Source organism: Triplophysa dalaica, chromosome 10 (assembly GCF_015846415.1).
Source record: "Triplophysa dalaica isolate WHDGS20190420 chromosome 10, ASM1584641v1, whole genome shotgun sequence".
NCBI lineage: Eukaryota > Metazoa > Chordata > Actinopteri > Cypriniformes > Nemacheilidae > Triplophysa > Triplophysa dalaica.
This window is the reverse complement of record NC_079551.1, coordinates 2,401,978-2,412,859: the sequence shown is the minus strand read 5'-3', so window position 1 is coordinate 2,412,859 and position 10,882 is coordinate 2,401,978. Positions and strand designations below refer to the sequence as shown.

Below are 10,882 nucleotides of genomic sequence, written 5' to 3'. Positions count from 1 at the left end.
TATCGGTCAGCTCGTGCTGCTGAGGATGTTAGATCTTATGGTAACATGTCTAATTTTTCCAGTTACTTTGAATGAGTGTTTATGCTTTCGAGGTTTTTAAATAACCTTGATATTGTGTTTGAGGAGATGTTGTGTTTATGTTTTGATGATATGTCGAGTGTTTTCTGAATTATATTTTTAGACTAATGCTAATTGCAAATTGGGATATTGTTCAGAAGCTAGATAAATTCGGTTATTTATGTGGCATGTAATGTAGAAAGTAACTGTGATGAAGAATGCAGGGAATTGACGAGGATGAGAGACAAATTGATTTTGATATTTTGAACATTGCTTTTTTTGTTTAGCTGAATAGTTTTGTGGATACTTACCGATTATGTTTGATTGTACCTGTTGAAGCACTATGAAAGAAAATTGTATATTATTTTAATGTTTCAAAACAGTAAATTGTTACATTATTTATTCCACCTTGAGAGTCTGGGTTTTTTTTATTTTTTATATCTTCCCTTTTCAAGGCGCAAGTAAGCATACTGTAGCAGTCTTAGTCACAGTCTTGTCAGATGTCACTATCAAGTTAACCACTCTCTTCTCCCCCTGGGATTATTAAAGTATTTCTGATTCTGATTCATTAGCAAATCTACTGTTCTGTATTTTCACAACATTATTTTGACTTATTTTCTGTTGGTTCCGAATGTGTTTTTATACTTTTCTAGTATCACTCATTTAAATGGGAAGCTTTTTATATCTTGTATGTTATACCTTTTGTACTGTTCTGTCATTGCATTCATCGTTTTCATTGTTAACAAACAAACCACATACCCTGCGCACATTTGAAAAGCTTGATACGCCCCTGATGAGCACAGTAATACTACACAGTTTTTGTCACGCTGAAAACAGTTTATTATTTGTTATTCATCATCATCATCAAAACTTTATTACAGACTCAAGGTTCAAATTTAAAGAAACAAAAAAAGCATTAGACAATAATCACAATATACAGGATCCATCGCAAACATAAAGAGTTACAAAATACAGCAATACAAGTGTCTCCACAGCTTTGACTGACCCATATATTTGATAAAGCCCAAAATAGTTTCATTTTTAGAAGCATTGAGCCGACAGATAAAAATATAAGTAAGATTTCGTAGCAGTGCTTTAAAAGTGATTCCTCTTACAATCAAACATGTCACTGCATTAGTATCATTAGTAAGATTCTCATTGCATCGTTATAATCTACTTGCAGCTTCTGTAAACTAAATGCTCTGTAAATACACCTCAAATGGGCAGTTTAAAGTGTTGTACAATATGCTTTAAAAAGTGACACCTTCACCTCATCTGAACAGAAACTAAAAAGACGTAATAGTATATTCTCCTGCGTATACATCACAGGGCGTTGCCTTTCAATATCCTCATCATCTGTCATGCGTTCAGTGATAATATGTCCAAGATATTTTACTTTCACACACACACTGAGACTCTTCTTATACCACTTAAAAACTGGAAAATATATACTTTTATCCTCCTAAGTTCTGCAAATCATAACCACACTCTAATCACACTCTTATTATTGTAAGGTTATATTAGGTGAAGGCGTTAGCTAATATGATTTATTGTAATTATATGGCTTGGCGAGATTTTGCCCCACTTGTATTTCTTCTGGCAACAATAAGCTGCTGCTGCGACACCGACACCGAGCCCTCTAACGGTGTCCTAAAATGAGCTGTTAGCTGCCTCAATAGTGCCTGTAGTAGCAGTAACCTTGTGATCAAATGCGATCGGCTTTAACTGAAATGGTGATTTTTCTGGACTGAAAACAATGTCTGCGTTATTGCCGCATAAAGGAAATGAAGAGTCAAAAGCAACCGCAGTGCGGCTCAGCTTGGTCTCTCGCGAGATTTGTTGTCTCCATTTATTCATCATTGGAGTTTGGGTTCCTCACCACAGCAGGGCGATATCGCTTGCTCACCGTGAGACTGCATTTATTGATTTATTAAATACTATCTAATAGAATGATCTTGGTCTATAAACACCATGCACTGTGCTGTGTTTAACTGTTTTCTTATCTGCTCCTGTAAAGATGCTTTAGAACGAGGTGAAAAGCGCTACATAAATACATTTAATTGAACATGCAGTAACGAAAGCGTGACCGCAACACGTTAAGGCGCATGCGCGTCAAAACACGCATGAGGTCGACATGCATGACGTCATTGCACTACAGGCTGTTTTCACTCATCTCCTCACCGAACCACTCACTCTCGTCTTCTTTTCAGGCGAGGCAATGCGCATCTCTAACAAGCCTATTTGAGTGATTTTCGATCGATTTGGCACGTTTAAATGAACTCCTGATGTTTGTGAGTGTGACGAAAAATCTTTTTGATTGTTGTTGCTAAAATTCAATTCAATTCAAGTTTATTTATATAGCGCTTTTCACAATGTGTATTGTTTCAAAGCAGCTTTACAGGGGCAAACAGGAAAAACAGAAAAGTTAAAACACAGCACAGTGCATGGTATTTATACAACGAGTAAGTTCATTCTAATAAATAACATCTAATTTCTAAATAAATAAATGAATGAATGCAGTCTCCCGGAGTGCTAAACTCCCGGAGTGCACTCCCGGAGTGCTAAACGGACTGCTAAACTTTTGTTGTAGGACAAAAATATAATTTTTACCTTAAAGATAATGACGTCGTGGCAGCGAATATGGTCCAGGTCAGGGGCGCAAAGGGGATTTTTTAATTTAAACATAAATCAGTAAATTCACCTTTATACAGTACATTGGGTTAGATGATAATGTTATCCCATGAACCTTAATTGGTCTAGCAAGATAAAACATTATTATCAAACCATAAATTGTTTGATTTATCCAACCATTTTTTTTCCTCTCCACTTATCTAGTTGCATAGTCATGCTCTCATTTGCTGTGTTTGCTAAATGCAATGGACTAGCTACAAATAAATAACAAAACTAATCTGCCACATCTGGAAAAATTGAACAGGAATGATTAGATACTTTTATTAAGAATAGCGAGGGGATTGTTTTTGACTCTTCATTGCGTTTATGCGGCAATTATGCCAAGCCATATAATTACAATAAATCATATTAGCTAACGCCTTCACCTACCCTAAACATAACCTTGCAGAACTAAGGAGGATAAAAGTATATATTTTAAGTTCTCTAAGAAGAGTCTCACCGTGTGTGCGAAAGTAAAATATCTTGGACATATTGTCACTGAACGCATGACAGATGATGAGGATAATGAAAGGCAACGCCCTGTGATACTATTACGTCATTTTAGTTTATGTTCAGATGAGGTGAAGGTGTCAGATTTTAAAGCATATTGTACAACACTTTAAACTGCCCATGTGTGGTGTAACTACAGAGCATCTAGTTTACAGAAGCTGCAAGTAGATTATAATGATGTAATGAGAATCTTACTAATGATAGATGGCATAGTGTAGTGAAATGTTTGAGTGTAAGAGTAATCACTTTATAAAGCACTGCTAAGAAATCTAATGTATAGTTTTATCCGTCGGCTCAATGCTTCTAAAAATGAAACTATTGTGGGTTTATCAAATATATGTGTCAGTAAAAGCTGTGTACACACTGGTATTGCTGTATTTTCTAACTCTTTATGTTTGAGATGGATCATATGGTTGTGTATTGTGTTTTTTGTCTGCTGCTTTTTTGTTTGTTTAAATCTGGACCTTGAGTCTGTAATAAAGTTTTGACGATGATCATGAACAATGATGAAATAATAAAAAACTGTTTTAAGCGTGACAAAAGCTATATGGTATTGCAGTGCGCATGCCCAGTAGCTCTATCCCTTTAAGTCAAAACCCACAAGCTTGCAGAAAACAAAGCTGAGCTCGTGACATCGTGTGTGTTTATCAACATCAGAACAGCATGTAGTGAGAACGGATCGGTGCCATCTGTGCGCCTGGTGAGCAGATGTTTTATCTTTTTTATTTGAATCAGGAAATTTGTAGTTAATTCAGCATCAAGTATTGCAGAGTCTTGTGGTGTTAGTCAGGCTTTGTGCCACAGAGGTACATGATGAAGAACATGATTGTGTCTTTATTACTCGTGTGCGGTAAGTGATTTGTTTTAATCTAAACAACACTTTCACATTATAAACTGAATGAGTGTATGAATACATACTGTAGTTTACTTTAGGTGAGAGAAGTTGCAGTATTTGTACATACAAATTCATGTGAATATAAAATAATTTTTGGATATAATAACATAATTAAAATAAATTGGAAATCCCTTTTTTCTTTTGCCTTCTATCCATCCATTTTCTACCGCTTATCCGAACTACCTCGGGTCACGGGGAGCCTGCGCCTATCTCAGGGGTCATCGCGCATCAAGGCAGGATACACCCTGGATGGAGTGCCAACCCATCGCAGGGCACTTCTTTTGCCTTGATTAATTATTTTAAATAAAAGAGCTGTTTGAAATAAGTGGTGCATAATTTTGAAAGTGTTGGTTGCATATTTGTCAGAGCCACCAAAAACTATAGTTGAATATGTAGGTCCTAAACTGTAGATCAGGTTTTTTTATCAGGAATGCAATACACTAACTACACAGCAACTTTTTCCGTTTACTGTGCAAAGCAAAAGTCAATAGCAATCATTACGTTTTTGTTGACGTTCCCATTAATGCAGTCACACAACCAAACCAACTGATAAACGTGTTATTTGAATGACTTTGAAAATGAAAACGAAAATTGAGAAATAAAAGCAAAGATAAAATCTAAATTCTTAACTGAATTATTGCGTGAGAATTAACAAAATAATTTGTAAAAAGTTTACTTTGAGATTTTAGTGAAAATAAATGTCAAATCACCAATTGCATTTCCTTTTTTTAATTTGACAGGGACAAAGTATTGTTTTGGCACATATTGGCGACACAGTTATGTTTCGTAAAATTGTTGATTTCGTTTTCACTTTTATCGTTTTGTTCATTTATTTCAATTTGGCAGGAATTCCCTTCCATACAAGAAATCCTCCCGTACCTAAAGAAAAAGGTTCATATTAATAAGTACTTTGTCTTGAAGTGTGCAAATATGTTTTTTGAACGATTTTTGGGGATCTTTGTGATTCTGCATTATTAAGTTTGTGTCAAATTGAGTCTATGGGTGCTTCTCAATATGCCTTCTCACTCCTCTGTCTATGACACGGAAACCGATGGAGCTCAGCCCTCTTAAATTTAGATCATATTCAAACACTCATAAATGTGATAATTGAGCTTTATATTATTGTAAATGTAGACCTACTTCAGACAGTATAATTTAATACATTTTTTCAACTTATTTTATTGTAGTCAGATTAAGACATCTGTCAAGTATTTCATATTTAATATTTTCTATGTGTCATGTTTTCAGTCATATATAATTGATGATGCTTTGAAGTGACATTATAGGTAGTGATGATATAACATTTCACTAGTTTTAATTCCTCCGTCCTCGCGTCTTTTCCTTGCGCCCTTCCCTCTCATCCTGAAGGGGTGGAGCTCATACGTGAGGAAAGGAAACGAGGATGAACAAATAAGAATTGAGAAGCACCCTATGACCACTACTAGCCTCAGCTACATTCACCCTCTGCCTCTTCATCCATTTTTGATTATCCAGAAGTGACGAACTTTCAAGAGGGTGATGACTGGCTCCGCCCACTTTAGGCTTCAAAACTGCCCTTCACAAACCTATGGCCCTATTTTATACAGTCTTTGGGCCAGACTCGTGTCCCCCTTGTTCGTTTTTGGTTGTGTTGCCACGTTTAAAAAAAAGTTGTGCACACCGCCACACGAAATGAGGCCACGGCATGCTCATGCAGACGCGTCATGTTTAAACCTAGCTTAAAGCTCGATTATTATGAATCTGCGGCTGTGTAAACTACTAATGATGGGACGATTAATCGTGGAATTCTTACGCACAGTTTCTCAATGATTTACGGTTAAATGCAACCAAATACGAAAACTAGAGGGCGCTGTAGTCCAAACACAAACACGACATGATTACGTCACAAGTGAAGTATGCTAATCAGTATGTGACGTCACCAGCGCCACAACTCCAATCCCATTTACCTTCATTATCTTCCTAAAAACAGAAGCGACTGATTAAACGTATGTTATGTGTTATCGCTTTTGAAGAATTGATTCTTTATTTAGTAATATTTGATAAGACTTAATGATGAGATGTGTGTACTAACAGATTTAATGTCTGAACTACTGTTTGTGTTTGTGTTGTTCAGGTGTGTTTAGTGTTGATGCAGATGAAGTGAAGTCAGTGATGGAGGGAGATTCTGTCACACTACACACTGATCTCACTGTCATACAGACATCTGATGTGATACGGTGGAGGTTTGGAGAAGGTGAATCCAGGGATCTTTTAGTTGATATTGCTAATAACAATATTAGTTATAATGGTCCATTCAAAGACAGACTGCACGCAGACATTCAGACTGGAGATCTCACCATCACAAACATGAGAATCAAACACTCTGGACCCTATGAAGTACAGATCAGCAGAGCTACAACAACATACAAGAGATTCAGAGTTAATGTCACAGGTACTGTAAGTACTATGAAGATGATTTTATCTACATGTATTCATTTGGCAGACGTTTTTATCCAAAGCACCTACAAGTAGGAGAGCTTATAAACATTTTGTCAACAAGACAAATATTGGAATTTTACATAATTTGGTGTTGATGTGTCCATTCAATAGTAATGTTAAGATGATCTCACGCTGATCTCTGTCCATCTTGTAGTTGCTCCAAGTGTTATCAGTGCTGGTGATGTGAAGTCAGTGACTGAGGGAGATTCTGTGACTCTACACACTGATGTCCAAACACAGAGAGATGATCTGATACTGTGGAGGTTTGGAGATGATGGTGTTCTCATAGCTAAACATGATAAAGAAGACAATAAGAGCTCAATATATGATGCTGATGGGAGATTCAGAAACAGACTGAAGCTGGATCCTCACACTGGATCTCTCATCATCACAAACACTAAAACCACAGACACTGGACTTTATAGACTAAAGATCAGCAGCAATAGAGACACAAAATACAAGACATTCAGTGTTTCTGTCAGTGGTGAGTATCTCAGTTCTCTCATATTAATATCAGTTGTGCACTAAAATCTAATTAGTTGATCTTACTTAAAAAAAGCATGCAAACCGATTGCCTTTAAAAAACTAAGTAAAGTGAAATGGCATTGTTGAGTTCAAGTAACAAAAAAAATGAGTTCAGATGTACTCTTGACTTAATGTGGAGTACTCAGAATTAACTATTACTATCAACCAGAGGTGGGGGACTCGAGTCACATGACTTGACTCGAGTCTGACTCGAGTCACAATTTTCAGGACTTGCGACTTGCTTGACAGAAGTAAGAAAATGACTTGACTTGACTTTGACTTGAGAGCAGGTGACTTGAGACTTGACTTGACTTTAAATGGAAGACTCGACAATGACTTGAACTTTGTAAAGTAATGAAATTACCTAAAATAATTATTGTGACTCGGCAGCACTACAGCGCCTGTCCCTTTAAAGCTGCTCAACTCAAACCGCGCCAAACAAGGTGTAACGGCCAATTACTGTAGAGCAGTTACGATAGAGAGGAAACTGCGCATGCGCCTGGCGGCTTGAAACAGTTGTGGCCGTTACAACGGCGGACAACAGTCGAGCTCCACAGATAGTCACGTTTGGCTATAAGGACTTTGAACTGGACCGTGAAAAATAAAAAAGATTTGCCAGATGCAGAGCATGCAACGCGAGGATTTCTGACGCGACAACCACAACGTCGAATTTCATCCGACATTATAAGAACCACAAGGAAAGATTACAAAGTAATTTCTTTATAGTCAGTGTAATAAAACGATTACTAATATAATGAATTAATCGTTTCTGTTTGTCATAATTTTGCTTTGGTTGTTTTTTATCATTAGAAAAGTGATAATCGATCATCACTGGTAGGCCTACATCTCATCTCATAAGGTGATGAATTGGGGAATCTGGCTATAAAGGCGTAGCCCGAATTGTTATGTTCTTAAAACATTAAAATCATCTTAAAATAAAGAAGGGCTTCTCTGTATTACATGTAGGCGAATGTCTATATTAAATGTGCGCATGTTCAAGTGTTTGTGTGGACTGCGTGTGGAAACTGAATAGCAGCTCTCTTATATACTGCATGACTGGCTAACATGGACGCGCCGGTGACATCACTTGAACTTAAAAAAACTCTTTAAAAACTTTTCGGTCATACTGACGAGAATAATTTCATAGTTCGAATCTGTTAAATGTCTAAAAATTTTTTATACTCACAATAACAGGAAAACGTTTTGTGCTGTAAAATAATGAAACCAGTTCAAATAGAAAACAAATATTCTCAGATTATATATTACGTATGAAACGTGCATACTGCGTGTCCACCGCAGAGATGACGATTAAGCATCATAACTTCATCACTGGGCTATATTAACATACATTTTATTTATATTCTACCGAAATGAAAAAGATTCGTTCATTTTGATAAACAAGATTCAATACCGAAGTCAATAAAATGATCCGGGATTCCCATCAATAGATGCAAATTCCCTATAGGCCTACTGTGCACTTTAATGGACAGCACAAGTATTACAGCATCATATACTTAAAACATACAATAGTCAAGTTTTCAATCACAATTCTTAGTTTATAAGCTTCATAGCCTGTATAAATGCATTCTCTCAGATACAAGTATTTCCATTTCTGTGTAGACGTTGCAATTAAATTGAATTAGATTTTATTATAGATTTCAGACTGGATTTCTTTTGTGTAAGCAACACTTTTATTTTCAGATATTAATGTTGCACAGATATGCATATAATTCATATATAGCAATGTGAATAAGATACATAATGTATGTATATAAGTTCATCTTTTCTGTGCAAAAATAAACATGTATCTAAAAAATTTACCTCTGTTTATTTTAGTACTGCGACTTGACTTGACTTGACTTGAAACTTATCAGGACTTGACTTGACTTGCTTAGGGTGAACCCTTGACTTGACTTGACTTGCTTGATTTGTCTAAACTGTGACTCGAAACTTGACTCGAGACTTGATAGTTAAGACTTGAGACTTGCTTGGACTTGGCCATATGTGACATGTTCCCATCTCTGCTATCAACTTAAGAATTTCCATTGGATTTATTGCACTGTAAACCCGGACAAGTTTGCAATACTAAATTTTGATTACTTTATACCTAAATTAAATTTTACTACTGTTTAAATATTTAATTTATCCATCATTGGAGTTTTAAGTTCACTGAATTAAATTCTGTATTTCACATAAATATTATTCTAAAAATGCACAAATCAAACACATTGACTTGTGCAACACAAAATTAGAAAGAGGAGACTAATCTCAGAATTGAATGCACAGAATTTCATTGGTAGAATATACACAAGGTTCGCAGACCCTTATCACATGCACCTATCTTCTAAACAGTGGTAACCACGAAACTGAAAAAATATGTCAAACTCTTCTAAATATCTAAGAGAAGTGAACATTAAACACTATCAAGTCTTTAACTTTACTAAAAACATATAAAATAATCATATTTTAAAAAATGTACTCTCTTAATGCAGTCGGGCGCAAAGCATGCTGGGAATCTTTTCTGCGTACAGGCAGGATCTGCTCTACACTCCACTGCGGCAGCATAACACACTGCATGAAATGTAATTTTCATGATCTCGTGCTACATACTCTTTAAGTTATTTTTGCAGCTATTCCACTTGCATTTTTTTCTTCCTGTTATTTGTCCTGTATATTCCTTGTTTCCCGCTTTTCACCCCTTTTTTTTGTTTCTGCACGCATCTCAGCATGCCTGAGTGACATTTCTCTCTGGATGAAGGACCATCACCTGCAGCTGAACCTTGCAAAAACAGAACTGCTCCTAATCCCATCCGACCCTGAGAGCCATCACAATTTATCCATTCAAAAACCTGGGAGTGGTGATCGATGATCAGCTTACCTTCACAGATCAGGTTGCCAGCAACACTTGGTCCTGAAGATTCATCCTTTACAATATCAGGAAAATTAGAACTTTCCTATCTGAGCATGCAACACAAGTCCTAGTCCAGACTCTTGTACTGTCCAGACTGGACTATTGTAATGGTCTACTAGCTGGACTTCCTGTTTGCGCAACAAAACCTCGAAAGATGATCCAGAATGCAATGGCAAGAGTGGTATTTAATGAACCGAAGAGAGCACACGTCACCCCTCTCTTTATTAAGTTACATTGTCTCCCTATAGCCGCTCGCATCAAATTTACATTTAGTCATTTAGCAGACTCTTTTATCCAAAGCGACTTACAGGTGGGGTAGGCAATGGATATAATTGGGACAGCATAAGGAGAACAACCATAAGTGCAACCAAAAAAAGAAGACTGGCCTCATATAACCTAACACAGTATACAGGGCAAAGTTAGATTTATTGATGATTATTTATTTATTTTTTAAAAAAGAGTAGAGAAGAAGTCAGAACTGATCAGTAAGATGTTGAGGGATGAGCTGTGTTTTCAGACGTTTCTTAAAGATGGCTACAGAATCTGCAGATCTTGTAGCAGCGGGCAGATCATTCCACATAGGTGGAACCGATCCAGAGAAGGTATGTGAGAGATTTTTACCTTTTTGGGATGGCACCACAAGACGTTGTTCGTTTGCAGAGCATATGGATCTGGGAGGTATATATGTCTGCATTAGCGAGGTAAGATAAGGGGGTGCTGAACCAGTGGTGGTCTTGTAGGCCAGGAAATTCAAGACTCTGCTCCTTGACTACAAGACCACCACTGGTTCGGCACCCCCTTCTCTTCATAAGCTAATGCAGACTTGTGTACCCGCC

The 10,882-nt window shown here is 36.7% G+C and overlaps 1 protein-coding gene across 1 annotated transcript; it reads left to right on the top strand.

Moving 5' to 3' along the window:
* Positions 1 to 3,981: 3,981 nt before the first annotated feature.
* Positions 3,982 to 10,730, top strand: LOC130430293 (uncharacterized). Its single transcript, XM_056759338.1, has 5 exons — positions 3,982 to 4,087; positions 6,246 to 6,563; positions 6,765 to 7,094; positions 9,628 to 9,717; positions 9,862 to 10,730. Exons 1-5 carry the CDS (start codon positions 4,048 to 4,050, stop codon positions 10,002 to 10,004), a joined length of 921 nt encoding a protein of 306 aa, XP_056615316.1. The 5' UTR covers positions 3,982 to 4,047; the 3' UTR covers positions 10,005 to 10,730.
* The last annotated feature ends 152 nt before the right edge of the window (positions 10,731 to 10,882 follow it).

Bases quoted from the DNA above. Each gene is read 5' to 3' on its own strand.
- LOC130430293 (XM_056759338.1), top strand. From the start codon at position 4,048: ATGATGAAGAACATGATTGTGTCTTTATTACTCGTGTGCG. The intron at 6,564-6,764 runs GTACTGTAAGTA...TCCATCTTGTAG, and splicing joins ATTCAGAGTTAATGTCACAG to TTGCTCCAAGTGTTATCAGT. The intron at 7,095-9,627 runs GTGAGTATCTCA...CTCTTAATGCAG, and splicing joins ATTCAGTGTTTCTGTCAGTG to TCGGGCGCAAAGCATGCTGG.